This window comes from Mastomys coucha, unplaced genomic scaffold, assembly GCF_008632895.1.
Source record: "Mastomys coucha isolate ucsf_1 unplaced genomic scaffold, UCSF_Mcou_1 pScaffold16, whole genome shotgun sequence".
Lineage (NCBI taxonomy): Eukaryota > Metazoa > Chordata > Mammalia > Rodentia > Muridae > Mastomys > Mastomys coucha.
Genome location: NW_022196898.1, coordinates 43,479,128 through 43,499,025, shown reverse-complemented (window position 1 = coordinate 43,499,025; position 19,898 = coordinate 43,479,128). Strand labels below are relative to the sequence as shown.

Below are 19,898 nucleotides of genomic sequence, written 5' to 3'. Positions count from 1 at the left end.
GAGGGAGAGAAACAGGGTTTCTCTGTGTAACCATAGCTGTTTTAGGATTCACCCACAAAACTGACCTTGAACTCAGAGAGCTACCTCTGCCTCCTGGGTGCTGGGGTTAAATGTGCATGCCACCAGCCAAACTTGTGTTCTCCCTAACCCATCCCATCTCTTAAGATTTATTTATGTATGTTGGTGTTTGTCTTCATGTCCATTTGCACACCAGAAAAGGACATTGGATCCTGTGGGACTATAGTTACACACAGTTATGAGCTGCCATGTGGGTGCTAGAAATTGAACTCAGGACTTCTGGAAGAGCAGCCAGTGCTCTTGGCCATTGAGCCATATCTCTAGCACATGTGGCCCCATGCCCACCTACCCTACCTCCTGTCCCTTTTGTAAGAATTTTTTGAGACTTTATTTTTACTTTTTAAAATTTACTTTAATAGCTGGGCAGTGGTGGCGCATGCCTTTAATCCCAGCACTTGGGAGGCAGAGGCAGGTGGATTTCTGAGTTCGAGGCCAGCCTGGTCTACAGAGTGAGTTCCAGGACAGCCAGGGCTATACAGAGAAACCCTGTCTCGAAAAACCAAGAAGAAAAAAAAGAAAAAAAAAATTACTTTAATACATTTTTAACATGGTGCATGGATATATGCCTCTGTATGCATATCTATGCACCATATTCATATACTGTCCTTGGAGTCTAGAAGAGGGTGTCGGGTCTACTGGGATCTGTAGATGGTTAAAAGCCTCCCATGTGGTTGCTGAGAATTGAGCCCATGTCCTCTGGAAGAGCAGTCTGTGCTCTTTAACTGCTGAGTCATGTTTCTAGTCACATGCCTTTGTATGTGAGTGTTGTCTACATGTATGTGTATGACCATAACATGTGTGCCTTGTGCCCTTAGAGACAGAAAGAGTTAGATCTCCTGGAACTGGAGTTACAAGCATGTGGGTTCTGGGAAACTGAATCCAAGTTCTCTGTAAGAGCAGCCAGTGTTCTTATCTCCTAAGTGCTGGGGTTATAGACGTGTGCCACTGTGCCCAGCATATTAGTTAGTGTCTTTTTAAATAATGTTTTTTGAATATCTAGCCAAAATAAAGTAATACCTACACTGTGACAGTTCAAGACTCTCAAAACAAAAGGAAGTGGAGGGGTAAGGTGGCTTAGTGTGTAAGCACCTGCCACCAAACCTAAAGACCTGGATTTTTGATCTCTTGGACCTGAGCAATGGAGGGGAGAACCACCTTTCATGGATTGTTCTCTGACCTCTGCAGTGTTTTAAAAAGTACCTAGCTTGAAGATAATGAAGGGATGAAGAGATGATAGCAGACCACCAAGATGGCTCTGCAGGTACAGGTAGATGCTTCCTGCCAGCCCAACTGTGATCCCTAGGACCCACAGGCTGGGTGAGAAAGAACAAGTCCCCAAAGTTGTCCTCTCCTGGGAGTTGCATGTCATGGTGCATATTCACACATGTACATACACAATAACGTAGTAAGAAAAAGGACCCAGATACTGGATTTACAGCAAGTATTGGCATCAGCGTCAGCCGTGATGAGTTGGTGAGTGTGTTAGAACGGTACCTCTGTGCTCTTCCCCAGAAACACTCATGATCTCTGTCTAATCATGACAGAAATCACTAGACAAATATCAATTGACCTTTACAGTATTCCTCAGAATTCTTCAGGTAAATATATACAATTGTTAAGGCCATCAGAAACAAAGAAATACCAAGAATATCACACACAAGAGGGATCGGGGAAACATGACTTAGAAAAGAGATAATGGGTAAAAATAGGAAATATGGACAAAGTAAAAACTTTACTGAATAATTGACTGTGACTGATACAGCATTTTTATCAAATTAAGCAAAGTTTCAGTACATACTTGGCATACAAGCCTGTTGAAACTTGAGTTTTATCCTCCGCCTGCGTAAAGATGGAAGAAAAAAGCTAATTCCAGTTTACCTATAACTTCCACATACATGTCATGGCCTGCACACCCACATCCATCATACACACACACACACATGCACAGTAAACTTTGCAAAGATTTCTAACATTTGTGGGTAATGATATTCACTGAGCAGTAGATACCAAAATGCTCTGTGCTCTGTGATAATTCTTGTTTTGTGCTAGTTTTGTCAAATAATACCCAGGTGTTCCTTATGTCAAAGAAATAAGCATTTTTCTCTCTCTTTTAGGCTTACAAAACCTTCGCTAACCGAGTAAACAACTTAAAGAAGAAGTTGGATCAATTGAAGTCAACCCTTCCTGATCCTGAGGAATCACCAGTCCCCTCTCCAAGTATGGATGCTCCTTCCCCAACTGGTTCTGAGTCTCCATTTCAGGGGATGGGAGGTGAGGAATCCCAGTCACCAACCATGGAGAGTGACAAATCTGCCACACCGGAGCCTGTAACAGATAACCGTGATGTGGAAGACATGGAACTCTCAGATGTGGAAGATGATGGATCAAAAATCATTGGTAAGGCCTGCTATGGTCCCTAAGTGCTTCTTCTGTACTGTTCCTACAGTTGATGAGCACACAGAGGAGGTAAGGGCGTCTCACTGCTGTCTTCCACAGTGCTGGAGACCAGACCAGGGCCTTTCACAGGCAATGTGCCAGTGCTCAGAAATGAGTTTATTTCATTTGTTTTGTTTTGTTTTGTTTTGTTTTCGAGACAGGATTTCTCTATGTATCCCTGGCTGTCCTGGAACTCACTCTGTAGACCAGGCTGCCTTGAACTCAGAAATCCACCTGCCTCTGCCTCCCAAGTGCTGGGATTAAAGGTGTGGGCCACCACCGCCTGGCATGGTTTTATTTTCATACATTACAGAATAAAGATAGTTTGGATATGTTGGATAAAGTATAACACAAGAATTTGTAACATTAAAGTGTTTTTTGTTTCTTAATGTGACTAGTGTGAATGAATGGCTCAGCTTAAGAGCACTTGCCAATCTTGCAACAGATCCAAGTTCAGTTCCTAGCACCCCACACTGCAGTTTACAACTGCCTGTGACTCCAGTCCCAAGGGATCAGACATTCACTTGTAACCTTGGAAACCAGGCAAAAATGTGCATGTGAATATAGGCAAAATACTCATACACATAAATAAATCAAAAAATAACTTAAATAAAAAGAATTCTAAAGCTATAATTTATTAACTACATTTTCACAACTTACCTTAATTGATTTTTATCTGGCATCTGCACTTTTTTTATTTTTTGGGTTTTTTTTTTTTTGTTGTTGTTGTTGTTGTTTTCTTTTTCTTTTGTTTTTTTCAAAACAGGGTTTCTGTATAGCCCAGGCTGTCCTGGAACTCTGTAGACCAGGCTGGCCTTGAATTCAAAAATGCCTGCTTCTGCTTCCCAAGTGCTGGGATTAAAGGCATCTGCACTTTTATAATTATTCTTATTAAATACTTTGACTTTTTAAAAAAAAAGATTTATTTATTTATTTTATATATATATATATGAGTACACTGCAGCTGTACTGATGGTTGTGAGCCTTTATGTGGTTGTTTGGGAATTGAATTTAGAACCTTTACTTGCTCTGGTCAGCCCCACTCCCTCTGGCCCAAAGATTTATTTATTATGATACATAAGTACACTGTAACTGTCTTCAAATACTCTAGAAGAGGGCATCAGATCTCATTACGAGTGGTTGTGAGCCACCATATGGTTGCTAGAATTTGAACTCAGGACCTTCGGAGGAGCAGTCAGTGCTCTTACCTGCTGAGCCATCTCTCCAACCCCCGATACTTTGACTTCTGTTGAATTAAATAAACTATTCACTGTGTTCTTTAAAGTAGTAAGAGGAGTATAGTCTAAAGTTGTTTTTTGGTTTTTACATACTATATTTTTACTGATTATTTGGAAATTTTACATTATGACCTGGATCATACTCACCTCCCAGTCCCCTGGGTCCCTATCCCCTGCCTGCCCCACCCTATCCCCACCCCCACCTTTCAAAATTCCCCAGCAAAAAGAGGAAGGGAGTGGGAGAGGGGGAAAAAACAAGTCCAACGAAAGTTTTTAAGACTTAAAACATTACACTTTGAAATGAGTATCTAGGAGCTGGACAGATGCTCAGCAGTAGGAGCACTGGCTGTTCTTGCAGACTCCCTGCACTCAGAGGCAGCCCTCTGCTGTCTGTCAGTCCACTTCCAGGAAATGTGATGCCTTCTTCTGACCTCTTGGGGTACTGCATGCACATGGTACACAGGTATTCAGACAAACAAAAATACTCATATACCTGAAATAATTTTGAAAAATAATTAGTGTCCATTATACTCACAGTTGGCCAACTTGTAGAAACAAAATAATAATAATAAATCAAACAGAATACCTTGTGGCAAACACCATCTCCATAAAACAGTACAAATTAACAGCAAGTAAAAATATGTTCTCAAGAATTTAAAGGGGTCCTGTTGGGGATACTGCTGCTGTAGTATTTTCTTTTTGGTTATCTCCCTGAACATCCTCATCTCCCTCCCTGGCGTCTCTCTCTGGTTGGGGAAAGATACATATTTATATTTAGTACTACACTAATCAGAATATACAAGAGAATCATTAAAAAGTAAGATGCCAGAGGCAGGTGGATTTCTGAGTTTGAGGCCAGCCTGGTTTACAGGGTGAGTTCCAGGACAGCCAGGGCTACACAGAGAAACCCTGTCTCAAAAAAAAAAAAAGTAAGATGCTGGGCTGATGAGATGGCTCAGTGGGTACGAGCACTGACTACTCTACTGAAAGGTCCTGAGTTCAAATTCCAGCAACCACATGGTGGCTCACAACCATCCTTAATGAGATCTGACGCCCTCTTCTGGTACATCTGAAGACAGCTACAGTGTACTTAATTATAGTAATAAATAAATCTTTGGGTCCGGAGCAAGCAGGGCTGCCCGGAGTGAGCAGGGTTGACTGGAACAAGAAGAGGTCTTAAAAATTCAATTCCCAACAACCATGTGAAGGCTCACAACCATCTGTACAGCTACAGTGTACTCATATACATAAAATAAAATCCAGGACAGCCAGGACTACACAGAGAAACCCTGTCTTGGAAAACCAAATAAATAAATAAATAAATATAAAAATAAAAATTATTTTTAAAACAAGTAAGATGCAAACCAGGTAGTGGTAGCGCATGCCTTTAATCCCAGTACTTGGGAAGCAGAGGCAGGTGGATTTCTGAGTTCAAGGCCAGCCTGATCTACAGAGTGAGTTCCAGGACAGCAGCCAAGGCTACACGAAGAAACCCTGTCTCAAAAAAGCCTGTCTCAAAAAAAAAAAAAAAGTAAAATGCAGTTAGTTGGTGGGAATGGTCATAAACTATATAGACTGATCTTTTTTATCTTATATTTCTTTACGTGTATGAGTGTACATCTATGTGAGTACATGTGTATGCATATCAGAAGGCATCTACCCCATGAAGTTGGAGTTTCTGGATGTTGTGAGCTACCTAATATGGCAGATAGGAACTGGTTTGTATTGGTTTGTTTTGAGGCATAAAACTGAGTTGTGTAGGGCTTTGTGCCCTCAGATTAGGAAATATTGGGGCATAACATTGTTTAATTTTAGACATAAAATCTAGAAAATAGGTCATAAAACTGTCTCGTTTGTTTGTTTAAACAGTGGAGGACAGGAAAGAAAAACCTGTGGAAAAACCCGCCGTCTCCACTGGTGTGCCCACCAAATCAACAGAAAGTGTCTCGAAAGCCTCACCGTGTGTCCCCCCATCTGTGCCCACGCCCGCAGCTCCACCTCTCCCGAAGCCTCTGAACACTGCACTTCTGTCCCCTTCCCCAACTTTGGTTTTGCCAAACCTGGCCAATGTGGATCTGGCAAAGATCAGTTCCATCCTTAGCAGCCTAACATCAGTCATGAAAAATACTGGTAAGTGAGCCCAGTGACAGTGCTAGCCACTGATTGCCATGAGCCCAGTGATGGTGCTAGCCACTGATTGCTATCCTTGTTAATTGAATCATCACAGTGGGTTTTCTTGTTGGTGGTAGTGGTGAGATTTCTTTCAAAATTTTCACTAAAAATACATTAAAAATGGATAGATACCATAGAAAAGCCAAAAAATAATCTTGCTACACCAAAGAAAACCACCGATGTATATACATGTTCGTTGATTTGAGAGATTAGATATTTGGAATACTTTTTCTTTTAATAATTGAAACATTGCCTATATTATCTTTAAATCAGCTTATTTAAAACTTAAGTATGTATCACAAATTTTTAGTTATTAAATATTCAGCTAAACATCTGGTTGTGGTGGCGCACACCTGTAATCTCAACACTTGGGAAAAGAGTCAGGATATGAAGAGTTCAAGGATAGCCTGGGCTACATGAGGCCCTTTCTGGACAAAAAATGGAGATGGCTAGGGAGATGGTTCCATGAGTGAAGTGCATGTTTTCATAAGCATGGGGGCCTGAGCTTAGATTGCCAGCACCCATAGAACAACCAGGCTTAGCTGTGTGAGCCTACAAGCCCACTGTTGGGAGTGACACACATTGGGGAGTGGCAGCCAGTCTAGCAGAAACCTGAAGATCCAGATTCAGCCATTGACATAATCTCCCAAAATTAGATAGAAGGAAGACATACAGACAGTGTCATTTTGGTCTCCACATGCACACAATGTGGGAATATATAACTGCATGTACCACACACAACAAAAGTCATCTATGTCAACTTTAATGCCTGTTGTTGTATATGATAATTCTTGTTATTAGACACTACTGTGTTTTCAGCTTTTCACTTTATAAAGTCCTTGCCATGCAACCCTGATGAGACCTACATTCAATCTCCAGGATCCATGTAAAGGTGGCAGGAGAGATGTGATTCCTCAAAACTCTCCTGACCCCCAGCACCTACACACTAGCAGTGTTAATAGTGATAGTAGTGTGCACTGCACACATGTAGGTGCAGAGGGTAGACTCTCATCTCATCTGTGCCTGCCCACTGTATTATTTTGGGGGAAATAATCAGCTTGTGGAGTAGATTTGCTGCCGCCTGTAACATGAGCACTGAGGAAGCCAAGCAGGAGGAATAAGAGCTGAAGGCCCAGCCTGGGCTATATTGTGAGACCCTGTTTAAAAAACACAAAACCAAATGGCAGCATGTAGCTTTTTAAATTGTTATCTAAGAGTATACTATTTTATATACCTAGTGTTTGGAAATTTAATTGTTCCTAACCTTTCCATTGTCACGTTCAATCTTGAAAAGATAATATCTATATTTTAATTAAAGATTTTTTTCATTTGTTCATTTATATTTTATTTGTAAAACATCTGTTCATAGTGATTTTTGTCATATTTTAAGAAATCAAATGTTTTTCTCGTGTCTGCATTTACCTTTTTACTGTGTTGATAACCGACCCAGGGTTTTGAAGTGTAAAAGTGTAAAGGAGTTTATTTGTATAATGTCACTTTAAAGGCTGTGTAAGAGAAAAACCCTTGCACTCACATAGACATGTGGTGTCAGCGTTCTGCAGTGGTAGTGCCTCTGACCCTGTCATCCTGCTGCATTCGCTGAGCACAAGGGGTGGTGTGCGGAAGCAGGTTGCCTGCTCTGTTCTGGTTGCCTCTCTGAAAACCAAGGAATGTGTGTGAAAATAATATAGGACTTGTTTGTTTTAAGAATATTCCAAACAGAAACAACAGTTCATATTTTCAGATGTTTTTCTTTGTATGTGTCAAAATGGGCACTATTTGTGGATCAGTCACCAGAAATACTATTAAACAATCTTTCATTGAGTGGAAAGTGTCATGAATTGAGTATTGCATTTTCTTGAGTTCATCTTTCTGCCACCAGGGGTCAGTTCTGCATCAAGACCTTCTCCAGGAACTCCTACCAGTCCCAGCAACCTCAGCAGTGGCTTGAAAACACCTGCACCTGCCACAACACCATCTCACAACCCTCTGGCAAATATCCTGTCAAAGGTGGAGATCACCCCAGAGAGCATTCTCTCTGCTCTTTCTAAAACCCAGACACAGTCAGCCCCTGCACTCCAAGGTAAACTGACATGTGCCAGAGGGACTTAAATTGTGAATGTTTGTCTCCCAGGGTAACCTTGAATTCTAGTTCTGAGGAATCCAAAGTCATGAAATGTACAATTCAGTTAATTCATTACTGTCTTTATACTTATCATTTATGAGGTAGCAATTATAGAATTGAAAATGTCAACACTAAAACAGACTCTAAATATTATCCTAGTAACACCTTCCTGTTGAGGTAAGGAGAGCAGCCTCATGAGGTGATGTGATTGGCTAAGGTAATGCGTCTGATATATGATGAACTGGTTAGCCACTAATACTCTGTCCTGCAGCAGGGTACTACTGGGGCTTACATTAACCCTGGCCTTAGGGTAGGGTAACCCTGGTGTAGGGTAGTGTGTGTGTTGAGTTTTAATATATAACCTATATCAAATATAACCTATTTTATATATCTTGTTTTCTCCCTTCTATCTGTAGTCTCTTCCTCATTTAAACTTCTCTTTTTTGCTTTCTCAGCTGTCATGTACATAAAACTGCTTCAGTTTTGCATGAATCATATTTGATCTTTCAATTCTTATTTTCCAGACTCCTACACAACCTTCTTAAACATCTCAGTATAATGATGCAGTTAATTGTAAATACCAGAACAGTATCACCATTGTTAAAGCCAGGGACTTCTAGGTGACATTTAGCAATGACTAAAGATACTTTTGTTTGTTTCAACTGGGACAGAAACTCTGTTTAGCACGAACAGGTCAAGGTCAGAAAAATGTCGTTGATTATCTTATAATGCATTTTATGGTCTCCATCCACAAAAATGCATCTATGCTAGAATATCAGCAGCAATGAGGTAAGGAACCTGTCCTCATGAGTAGAGCGTATAAATAGCCATTACTGTCTGTCCCTGCACTGTTCTGGGTCAGTCTATTACTATTGCTTCTTCAGTAGTCAGTCAAAGAAAGAGTTTTACTTTACAGAACTAAATACTATCCGGTGATCTTCTGAAACCCTTCTCTGTTGGAACTAACAATAAAAAATTGATGTTTTCAGTAATCCCAGTTCTTAGGAGACTAGGTCCCAAGTTACAGGCTAACCTATGCTGCAGTGAGATGTTGCTGTTTTTTTCCTTTCTCTTTTTCTTTTTTTAAAGATTTATTTTATGGAGGCTGGTGAGATGGCTCAGCGGGTAAGAACACCGACTGCTCTTCCAAAGGTCCTGAGTTCAAATCCCAGCAAACACATGGTGGCTCACAACCACCCATAATGAGTTCTGATGCCCTCTTCTGGTGCATCTAAAGACAGCTACGGTGTACTTATTTATAATAATAAATAAATCTTTAAAAAAAGATTTATTTTATTTATCTGAGTACACTGTAGCAGTGTTTTTTCTGTTTTTAAGCATAAAATATTGATGATGATCTACAACTGTTTATCATGTACAACTCAAGAGAGATTTCGATACTTTTGACTCCTCCCTGTTGCTATCCGATAGATGTAGACAATCTGGAAGTCATTTATATTCGTTTCTTTCATAGATGCAGCACAGTATCTAAAGAGTTCGTATTGCTCTGCAGATTGCTATAATAGTTCCATGTGGTCCTTCTTGTCAGATAGAATTTGAAGAAATCTGTTCTGACAGGATGAGAAATAAAAACAAAAAATAAGTCCTTATGGAATAACAGAGTTTGTCACCTTTCTTTTGCTTTTAGAAAGTGGAACTCTTACCAAAGTGTGGTGGCATGCTGTAATTCCAGCACTTGGAAGGTAGAGGCACGTAGATCTCTGTGAGCCTGAGGCTAGCCTAGTCTACAGAACAAGTTCCAGGAGAGCCAGAGCTACATAGAAAGATTGTGAAAAAAGGAAAAATTCCATTTTCATGGGGGAAAAATGGAGTTTTTCATTTATTTTATTTTTAGGCTTACTTATTTGTTTTATGTAAGTACACTGTCACTGTCTTCAGACGCACCAGAAGAGGGCATCGGGTTCCATTATAGATGGTTGTGAGCCACCATGTGGTTGCTGGGAATTAAACTCAGGACTCTGGAAGAGCAGCCAGTGCTCTTAATCACTGAGCCATCTATCTGGCCCCATGGAATTTTTCTTAACCTTTCAGTATTCTGAAACATAAATACTCATCTTCACTCAAACACTGTAAACAAAAATCTTTCAGAGGCTAGCAAGATAGCTTAGTGGATAAAGCTGCTTGCTGCCAAACCAGGCTTCCTAAGGCCCACACGGTGGGGAGAAGAGAACCAGCCACTGCAGCTGTCCTCTCTCTGCCGCGCGCGCGCGCACACACAGACACACACATACACAGTATAATTTTTTAAGGCTTTAATTTTTTTTTTTCTTTACCAGAAAGAAAATGTTGTCCATGTGGTGGTGGTGCACGCCTTTAATCCCAGAAGGCAGAGGCAGGCAGATCTCTTGAGTTTGAGGCCAGGCTGGTGTACGGGTTTGAGTTCCAGGACACCCAGGGCTACACAGAGAAACCCTGTCTTTTAAAAGACCCTCTTTTTTTCTTAGAACTTTATTTTATTTTATCATCCACAGTCCTATTGATGGATTTAAAAAAAAAAAATTCACAGCTTGTTGAGGTAAAAGAAATGTAGTAAAGTGACAAAAAGAATTTTCTGTCTTATAAAATATAAGTAACAGCTGTCCCTTTAAGTTCACTTATTTATAGAGGAGGGGTTATATATGCCTTCATGCTTATGGAAGTCAAAGGACACTTGTGGAAATTGTCTTCTTCTACAATGTGGATACTGAGAATCAAACTCAAGTCATCAGATTGACATTGGATGTTTTAGCCATTGAGCCATCAAACTGACTTGACAGTAACTATCTTTGAAAAAGCAGTAGTCTATGGAAGAACATGTCCCCACAGTACCTGAGAGGTAATACTGAGTATCTTTTTAGAAAAAGATACTCAGGTCTTACATACCTCACATCTGTAATCTCAGCATTCGGTCAGGATTGCTATGATTCCAAGGCCAGCCTGGGTTGTGTAACAGATGCCTGTTTGGAAAAAACAGAATAAGTAAATAAATAGACAGACAGATAGACAGGCATGGTGCTGCATGCCTTTAACCCCAGCACTTAGGAAGCAGAGGCAGGTGGAACTCTGTGAGTCTTAAGCCAGCATGGTCTGTGTAGTGAGTTCTAGGGCAGCCAGGGTTATATAATGAGACTGACCCTGTCTCAAAAAACAAACAAATAAACAAAAGAATAAATACATAAAGGGTAGACATGGTGTGTATGACCCTTACCTGGTCACACTGACAGAAGTATTGTAATTTATCCAGTGTAGGCTAAAGAGAAAGTGCTAGACTACAGAGGGTTATATACAAGATTGCCTCAGAAGATCCACCTGAGCCAGGAATGTATGTAGCTCAGTGTAAAGTGCTTGCCTACACATATGAAGCAAAACCAAGAATAATAATAAAGTTTGTCTCCAGTGCTGTGGTTTTGTAAACGTTTTAGCTGTCATGGAAGTCGGGATCAACTTTTCTAGAAATGCTGAAAATGGAGCTCTGGTAAGACTCAGGTACTGCTGCTCCTGAGTTTACATTTGAAGAACTCAACATACTACAGAGTTTCTATTTCTTTTAGCAGTTAAGAAATCGAACCAGTGCGGGCAGTGGTAGTGCATGCCTTTAATCTCAGCATTTGGGAGGCAGAGGCAGGCATATTTCAGAGTTCAAGGCCAGTCTGGTCTACAGAGTGAGTTCCAGGACAGCCAGGACTGCCCAGAGAAAACTTGTCTTGAAAAACCAAATGAATAAATGAATGAGAAATGGAGCCAGCCTCAGTACCCATCCACAGATAGTTAAAGTATGCACATATGCTCATTTGGATTTAATTCAGCCATGTGGAGAAAATGAAAACTATAATATTTGCAGGGAAATGAGTATAACTGGAGACCATTGTGTTAAGCATGGTAAGCCAGACTCAGAAAGAAAAATAACCAGTAATTTGGGCTTTCTGGAAGAGCAGAAAATGTTCTTAACTGCTGGGTCTGCTCCCGCCACTTTTCTGGCTTGTTTGTTTTATGTATTTATTTTTGAGGTGGTGTCTCAACTACATAGTTCTGGCTGACCTTGAGCATGCTGTGTAGACCAGTTTGGCTTTGAATGCATGGAGATCTGCTGGCCTCTGCTTCTGGAGTATTGGGATTAATGCCATGTGCTACCACAGCCTGGCTCTTTTTTTCTAAATTGTGGCTCTAGAATATCTAATGCCTTCTGTCCTCCACATCTACACAAACATACATACAAATAAAAACAGGCAGATCTCCATGCACTCAAGGCCAAACTAGTCTACACAATGGGCTCCCGAATTTAGAAAGTGGAACCAAAAGGATTAGAGTGTAAGGCCACTTTCAGCTACATAAAGAATTTGAGGCCAGCCTGGATTACATAAGAACTTCCCCAGCCCCAAAAAGACAGGGCCAGAAAGATGATGCTCAGCACTAAAGAACTCTTACTGCTCTTACAGAGGACTCAGATTTGATTCTCAGAATCCACATGGCAGCTCATACCCAACCCTAGCTAAGGAGATTTGATGCCTTTTTCTGGTCTCCATGGATACCTTGCGAGTACCCACGCGAGTACACACACACACACACACACACACACACACACACTACTTATACACATAAATAAAGAGAGAAGGTGGACAAAAATGCCTCCGTAGGTAAACACACTTGCCACAAGCCTGATGACCTAATTTAGTATCGGAGCCCATATAAAGGTGAAAGGAAATAATTGATCCCACAGAATTGTCCTCTAACCACTCCATGCATGCTGTGGCACATGTGCAAATACACAAACTCATACACAGTAAAAATAATTTTTTTTTTTTTTGTCTTGTTTTGTTTTCAAGACAGGGTTTCTCTGTATAGCCCTGGCTGTTCTGGAACTCATTCTGTAGACCAGGCTGGCATCAAACTCAGAAATCCACCTGCCTCTGCCTCCTAGGTGCTGGGATTAAAGGCGTGCGCTACCACTGCCCAAAAATAAAATTTTAAAAGTAAGAAAATGTTGCTAAAAAAGTAATTCCAGTCGCTGGCTGTGGTGATCCCCACCTTAAACATGGGGTCGGGTTATAGGGGTCTGGTCTCCATGGGAATGTAGGAAGACATAGTGAGATCCTGTCCCAAAAAAAGTAACACCAGGGACTAGAGAGATGGATAAGCGTACAGGCTCTTTTCCCAAAAGACCTGGATTTGATTCCCAGCACACACATAGCAGTTTACAACTGTCTGTAACTCCAGATCCAAGGATCTAATGCCATTTTAATGGCCTTCTTGGGCACCAGGAATACATAGACATACATGAGGACAAAACACCCATACACATACAAAATAAAAGCATTGACTTGTTGAAAAAATATTCCAGACTGAAGTTTTGCATGTTATTTTCCTCTTGAGAACCACAGTGCATGCTCATGTGTTGGCATAAACTACAAGGTGAAAGGGCGGAAATACTCATTTGTGTTCAGAGAGACTCCACGGCTTGAGCACAGACACCGGCTTTGAATGCTGTGTTAGGAAGTTTGCTTCACTGCTTGGCTTTTTAAGCTATGAATGATTCTGACATTAAAAATCCCTCTCTTTCCTGTTTCCTTTTATTACGGGATTTGCATCTGGATAGTTCTGGGACTGTCTGAGTGCTTTGCTGTCTTAGATTGATAAGTAGACCTGATTTTTGTTTTGTTTTGCTTTGTTTTGTCTCAGCTAGGCACTGCCTGTTTAGTCTAGATTCCTTTTAACTTCCTATTTAAAAGTCTATCTGGTTCCCAACCAGAGTGAGTGATAGTATCTAATAAGCCTGCCTTGTTTTCATTATAATGTGGGTAGTTGTTCTTCTTAACCCCTTTAATCTGTGTTTCTGCAGGCTTGTCATCATTACTTCAGAGTGTTACTGCAAACCCTGTGCCAGCCAGTGAAGCTACTTCCCAGAGCACTACAGCCTCCCCTGCCAGCACCACAAGCTCTGCCGTAAAAGGGAGAAATCTGCTCTCCAGTACCCAGTCTTTTATTTCCAAAAGCTTCAACTATTCTCCTAGTTCTTCAACTTCTGAAGTCTCTTCGACTTCAGCAAGCAAGGCTTCAGTTGGGCAGAGCCCGGTGCTCCCAAGCACTACTTTTAAACTACCATCCAGTTCTTTAGGGTTTACAGGGACCCACAATACTAGCCCTGCTGCCCCACCAACTGAAGTTGCCATGTGCCAATCCTCAGAGGTCTCCAAGCCAAAGCCAGAATCAGAGTCCACCTCTCCAAGCCTGGAAATGAAGATCCACAACTTCTTAAAAGGTAACCCTGGTTTCAGTGGCTTAAACTTAAACATCCCAATCCTCAGCAGCTTGGGATCCAGTGCCCCATCAGAGGGCCAGTCCTCGGATTTCCAGCGTGGTCCTACTAGCACTTCAGTTGACAGCATCGATGGAACTCCTGTTCGGGATGAACGGAGTGGGACACCCACCCAGGATGAGATGATGGATAAGCCCACATCCAGCAGTGTAGATACCATGTCCCTGCTGTCTAAGATCATCAGCCCTGGTTCCTCAACACCCAGCAGTACAAGATCGCCACCTCCTGGAAGAGATGAAAGCTACCCCCAAGAGCTCCCCAATTCTGTGTCTACATATCGAGCCTTTGGCCTGGGCAGTGACTCTCCCTACAAGCAGCCTTCTGGTGGAGTTGAGAGGCCATCATCACTGATGGACTCCTCACAGGAAAAGCTCTTCCCAGATACTTCCTTCCAGGAAGATGAGGACTACCGAGATTTTGAATATTCAGGGCCTCCACCATCTGCCATGATGAATCTAGAGAAGAAACCAGCCAAGTCAATCCTGAAGTCAAGCAAGCTTTCTGATGCCACTGAATACCAGCCAATCCTGTCTAGTTACAACCACAGGGCCCAAGAGTTTGGGGTCAAATCTGCCTTCCCTCCATCTGTAAGGGCCCTCCTGGACTCTAGTGAGAACTGTGACCGTCTTTCATCTCCCCCTGGGCTATTTGGTGCCTTCAGCATAAGAGGGAATGAACCTGGGTCTGAGCGGTCACCATCACCAAGTAAAAATGATTCATTTTTCACCCCTGACTCCAACCACAGTGGCTTGTCTCAGTCTACTGCTGGGCATCTCACTTTGCCACAGACGCAGTACCCAGACTCTCCTCACCCAGTCCCACATCGTTCCGTTTTCTCTTCACAGAGTACCCTTGCCGCTCCAGCGGGCCACCCACCCACATCAGGCGTGGAAAAAGTCCTGGCCTCCACGATTTCCACCACATCAACAATTGAGTTTAAGAATATGCTTAAAAACGCCTCACGAAAGCCCTCAGATGATAAGCATTTTGGCCAGACCCCCAACAAGGGTACTTCAAGTGATGGTGTTGGTCTGTCAAATCTCACTCAGCCCAGCTTGCCCACCACTGACCAACAACAGGAAGAACACTATCGAATAGAAACTCGTGTTTCCTCCTCCTGTTTAGACTTGCCTGACAGCACAGAAGAAAAGGGGGCCCCTATAGAAACTCTAGGTTATCATAACGCAGCTAATAGGAGAATGTCGGGGGAGCCAATACAGACTGTAGAGTCTATACGAGTTCCTGGGAAGGGAAATAGAGGACATGGGCGTGAGGTTTCAAGAGTAGGTTGGTTTGATCTGAGCACACCAGGCAGCTCTTTTGACAATGGTCCCTCAAGTGCCTCTGAGTTGGCATCCCTTGGGGGTGGGGGCAGCGGAGGTCTCACTGGCTTTAAGACAACGCCGTACAAGGAACGGGCACCCCAGTTTCAGGAGAGTGTCACCAGCTTTCGTTCCAACAGTTTCAACTCAACATTTGAGCATCATCTCCCCCCATCCCCCTTGGAACATGGGACACCCTTCCAGAGAGAGCCAGTGGGGCCATCATCTGCCCCACCTGCCCCTCCTAAGGATCATGGTGGTATCTTCTCTCGAGAGGCACCCACTCATCTGCCCTCTGTGGATCTTTCGAACCCCTTTACAAAGGAGGCATCTCTGGCCCATGCTGGTCCACCACCACCTCCTGGAGAGCACAGCGGAGTTCCTTTCCCTCCACCACCCCCTCCTCCACCCCCTGGGGAACTTAGCAGTGGAGGGACTGGTGTCCCCTTTGCTACTCCACCCCCTCCTCCACCCCCTGTTGACCACTCTGGGGTTGTACCTTTCCCAACTCCACCACTGCCAGAGCATGGAGTGACTGGGGCTGTGGCAGTTTTTCCCAAGGACCATAGTTCCCTCCTTCAAGGGACCATGGCTGAGCATTTTGGGGTGCTCACAGGACCCAGGGACCTCAATGGCCCCGGTCTTAGCCGTGCACGAGAGAGCCTGAGCCTGCCTTCCCACCCTCTGGAGCACCTGGGCCCAGCCCTTGGAGGAGGTGGGGGAGGCAACACCAGCAGCAGTGGCCTTCCCTTGGGTCCCGCACACAGAGACGCCATCGGCCGGAGTGGTATGATTTTACGGAGTCCCCGGCCAGACTTTCGGCCTAGGGAAGCTTTTCTCGGCAGAGACCCATTCCACAGTTTAAAGAGACCCAGGCCACCTTTTGTTAGAGGCCCTCCATTCTTTGCACCAAAACGCCCATTCTTCCCTCCCAGGTACTGATGGAAATGTGGGGAAGGCATTTTGAACAGTCTAGAGAGCATTGGAAGTAGCAGTTTGGTTTTTTGTTTTAATTTGTTTTTCCTCTCTTAATTTTTTTGCTTTGTTTTGTTTTGTTTTTTTTTTTTAATGAAGGGCCTTCCTTCCAAATTCAGAAAGCATACATGGTAACAATTTGCTATAATCCAGTCTTCTCTCCACACTTAGGACCTTTCCCAAGTTGTTTGTATTTTTTCTTTAAAAAAACACACACACACACACATACACACAAGTAAACATAACCAAAGCCACAATATTTGGCTGGGGGTTTGGGGAGTGGGGAGGAAAACGGTATTTTATCCCATCTATTGAGAGATTACTTACATTCGAAATAAAACTTCGGTCAGTACAGGTAATAATGTGCAATGTTGGGGTGTTATTTGGGTCTTGGCCTTGCTGATGGTCAGTAGGGGGATCCCTGTCACCTTCCCTCTCCAGCTGAGCAACTTCTGTAACCCGATTGGCTTCCCTCTGTATTTTCTGCCCTGCAGAAGGCCAAGAGTGCTTGCAGAGGGAATACATGGGCAATGTTGGGCCTGTCGGGTTTATTTGCTTTATTCTAAAGGTGTGTTGACACAGAGTGCTTTACTCTTTGCTTTTTTAAGCAGCCTCCTCTGAACTATTACCAGGCAGTGAGTCTGAAGCCGTACAAACTTCATTCTGTGTAGTAAAAAATTTTCTCTTGCTGGGTGTGGTAGCACACACAACCCAGCACTGGGAGGCAGGGACAAGAGAATGGCAAGTTTGAGGCCAGCTTGGGCTATATAGTAGAACTTTGTCTCAAAACGAAAAGTTACCTTGTTGAAAGAAAAAGCTGAATATAATCATTTCAAGGTTAAAATGGGAAATGATCACAATGTGTAAAGCTAGGGACAGGCCATTCAGTGGTGCTATGTGACCAACTGTCCTTTGTAAACGAGGAAAAGGGAAACATTCTGATGGTTCTACATATCTATTCTAAGCCCTTGCCTCCTGCTTTCCCTTTTTCTCCCTCACTTATTCTGACTAAATTGATAATGTAGGTAAAATGTTGTCCCTGCCTTCTTAAATATTTAAGTAGACACTTATTTTACTATGGTGCCTAACTGGTGGTTTTCAGCAAACATAATAACTATTAGAGAAAGGAAAATATTTTGTCTTTATAGTTTCTACCCTCACCCAATCTCAGTCCTGTATTCACCCCTGTTCTTGCTGTTTCAGAGGCGATTGAGTGGTATCCTTCCATGATACTGTGTAGGTGTGTCTTAGAGACAGGTGGGTATTGCTGGCCGTGTCTTTACAGAGAAAGCAGCATCCTGATGAATCTGTGTTAGCCCTCAGCAAATAGCAACTTGGTGTTTTCAGTGCCCACTGATCCCTCACCCTCATGCCAGCTGCCAGTTGCCTGAGTCACTGCTGTGGAAGGGGCGCTTTCTCCCCTGCATTAAAAGGCTTGTTTGTGTTTCCGCATCTGATACCTAAGGAAAAGACAATCACTTGGAGTGCTTTTATCTTTGTATCTAGGAAGCAAATACTGCACATTAGATTTTCTGCTAGTGTGTTGCACCAGGGTACATGCTAATAATCTCCAGCTAGGTGTGTTGCACCAATGTGTTGAGCTTTTGAAGGAATTCCAATAAGTTAACATAGAACTATAAGGAGGTAAAGGAGTGCTTTGGATTCCTCAGTGGGATAGCAGATGGAGGGAAGTGCAGCATGTGGTCGAGGACAATCCTTGGTCTCAGAGCAAACCACTTTTTTTTCCCCCTAAGAAAGGCTGTCCAACACAGCCTGGGAGCTGTGCTCTGTGTGAGGGTGCAGCAAGACATCCTCAGAATTCACATCTGTTTTGAGCCAGTTCTTTCCTTTCTCAAGCCTTTCTGCCCTGTAATCTCCCCACAGAAATGCATGATATCATGACCTCGTGTGTGGGGTTGGGTATATAGCATAGCAAAGCAAGGGAGATATAGTTAGTTATATATTGAGTCTTAAGATATTTGTTTAGTAAAAAGTATCAAAGCGAATGAGGGTGGGGGCAGGGAAATTGTGACTTTCAGGACTGATTTTTTTTTCCCCAGAATTAAGTGGGGGTGTTTTTCAGTCTAGAATAAAAGAGTATGAATTCTTTCTACCGCTCTTATTTAAACTTAAATATACTGTTTACTTGAAAAGGCTCTCTGACCATTTGATTTTCTAATAAAAAAAAAAACCAGGGAAGTATCAGGAAAGTGTTTCTGGAATGTTGAAGCAGGATAACTGTCTTCAAGAGCGGAGTGACCACCATATGACAGGAGTGCTTGGTACAGTTTAAGGACGGACTTCCAGGGCTTGGGGTTTGTGGGATATTTTTTGTTTTGTTTTTGCCACAAGATCTTCAGTGTGTTTGTTTCAGGGTGGAAGTGGGGGGTTGTATGAAGCTGTTAGATATTTTAAGGAAATCTTCCTACAACAGTAAATGAAGACAACTGTATATATGTGATATAGTGAAACAAAAGACATTTCTGGTATTCATAAAGATAAAGCAAGGATTTTATTCTTCCTGTGTCTGTGATTTAAACTCGGTACCATACTCTGACTTTTGTATTTCACCCTGAGTTTAAAAATAAATAAATAAACAAGCTATTTTTTAAAGAATGCACAACATAGTTTGTCTTAGCAAGGAAGGACATGAGTCATATGAAGCAGAATGAGTAGTTGCCACTAAGGTCCTTGATGCTCACTGTAAAAACAAAGAGTTCCATGAATACTCTAGTACCACGCAGAATTCAGTGATGCTATGTCAAATAGGATCCTGAATGGTTTCCTGAGAGCTGATTCAGCTCAGATGGGAGCTCCCTCCCTGCAACTCTCTGCCTTCCCAGGGTAAACAGAGCTTGGTTTGCCTCCTGCTTTCCTCTCTGAACCCAGAAGCAGTGTTTATGATCAGTGTGGTACAGCAAGCCCATCTAGACCATGGAAGTCGGCCCAGCTTTCTTACTGCAGAGTATCCACTCAGTCCTAATATTACCTGTTGGTGGAGTTAGGCCTCAGCTGTTAGTTTTTGAAGCGGCTGTAAATTACTGCTCCCCTCCCCCACCTTCATATTTTTAACTGGTGGGGTTACCTGTTAAGATTTAAAAAAAAAAAAAAAGTAGATATGTTGGATTGATATTCTCACGTGTTCAGTGTGGAAAACAAGTACATGCTTTAGAGGCAACAACAGTGAAATCCTTTTGGAATGTGTATTAATATCATTTAATAAAATAACTAGTTCTAAA

The 19,898-nt window shown here is 42.4% G+C and overlaps 1 protein-coding gene across 4 annotated transcripts in view; it reads left to right on the top strand.

The window, feature by feature from the left end:
• The window catches only part of Rprd2 (regulation of nuclear pre-mRNA domain containing 2), a 61,329-nt gene extending 41,431 nt beyond the window's left edge, over nucleotides 1–19,898 (top strand). For 3 of the 4 annotated variants that reach the window (XM_031374844.1, XM_031374843.1, XM_031374846.1), the window contains 4 exons: nucleotides 2,193–2,475; nucleotides 5,622–5,882; nucleotides 7,807–8,007; nucleotides 13,886–19,898. In XM_031374844.1, coding sequence (XP_031230704.1) covers nucleotides 2,193–2,475; nucleotides 5,622–5,882; nucleotides 7,807–8,007; nucleotides 13,886–16,626 — 3,486 coding nt within the window. In that variant the 3' untranslated portion in view covers nucleotides 16,627–19,898. The remainder of the gene's footprint in view (nucleotides 1–2,192; nucleotides 2,476–5,621; nucleotides 5,883–7,806; nucleotides 8,008–13,885) is intronic. The other variant, XM_031374847.1, reaches the window with a different exon arrangement.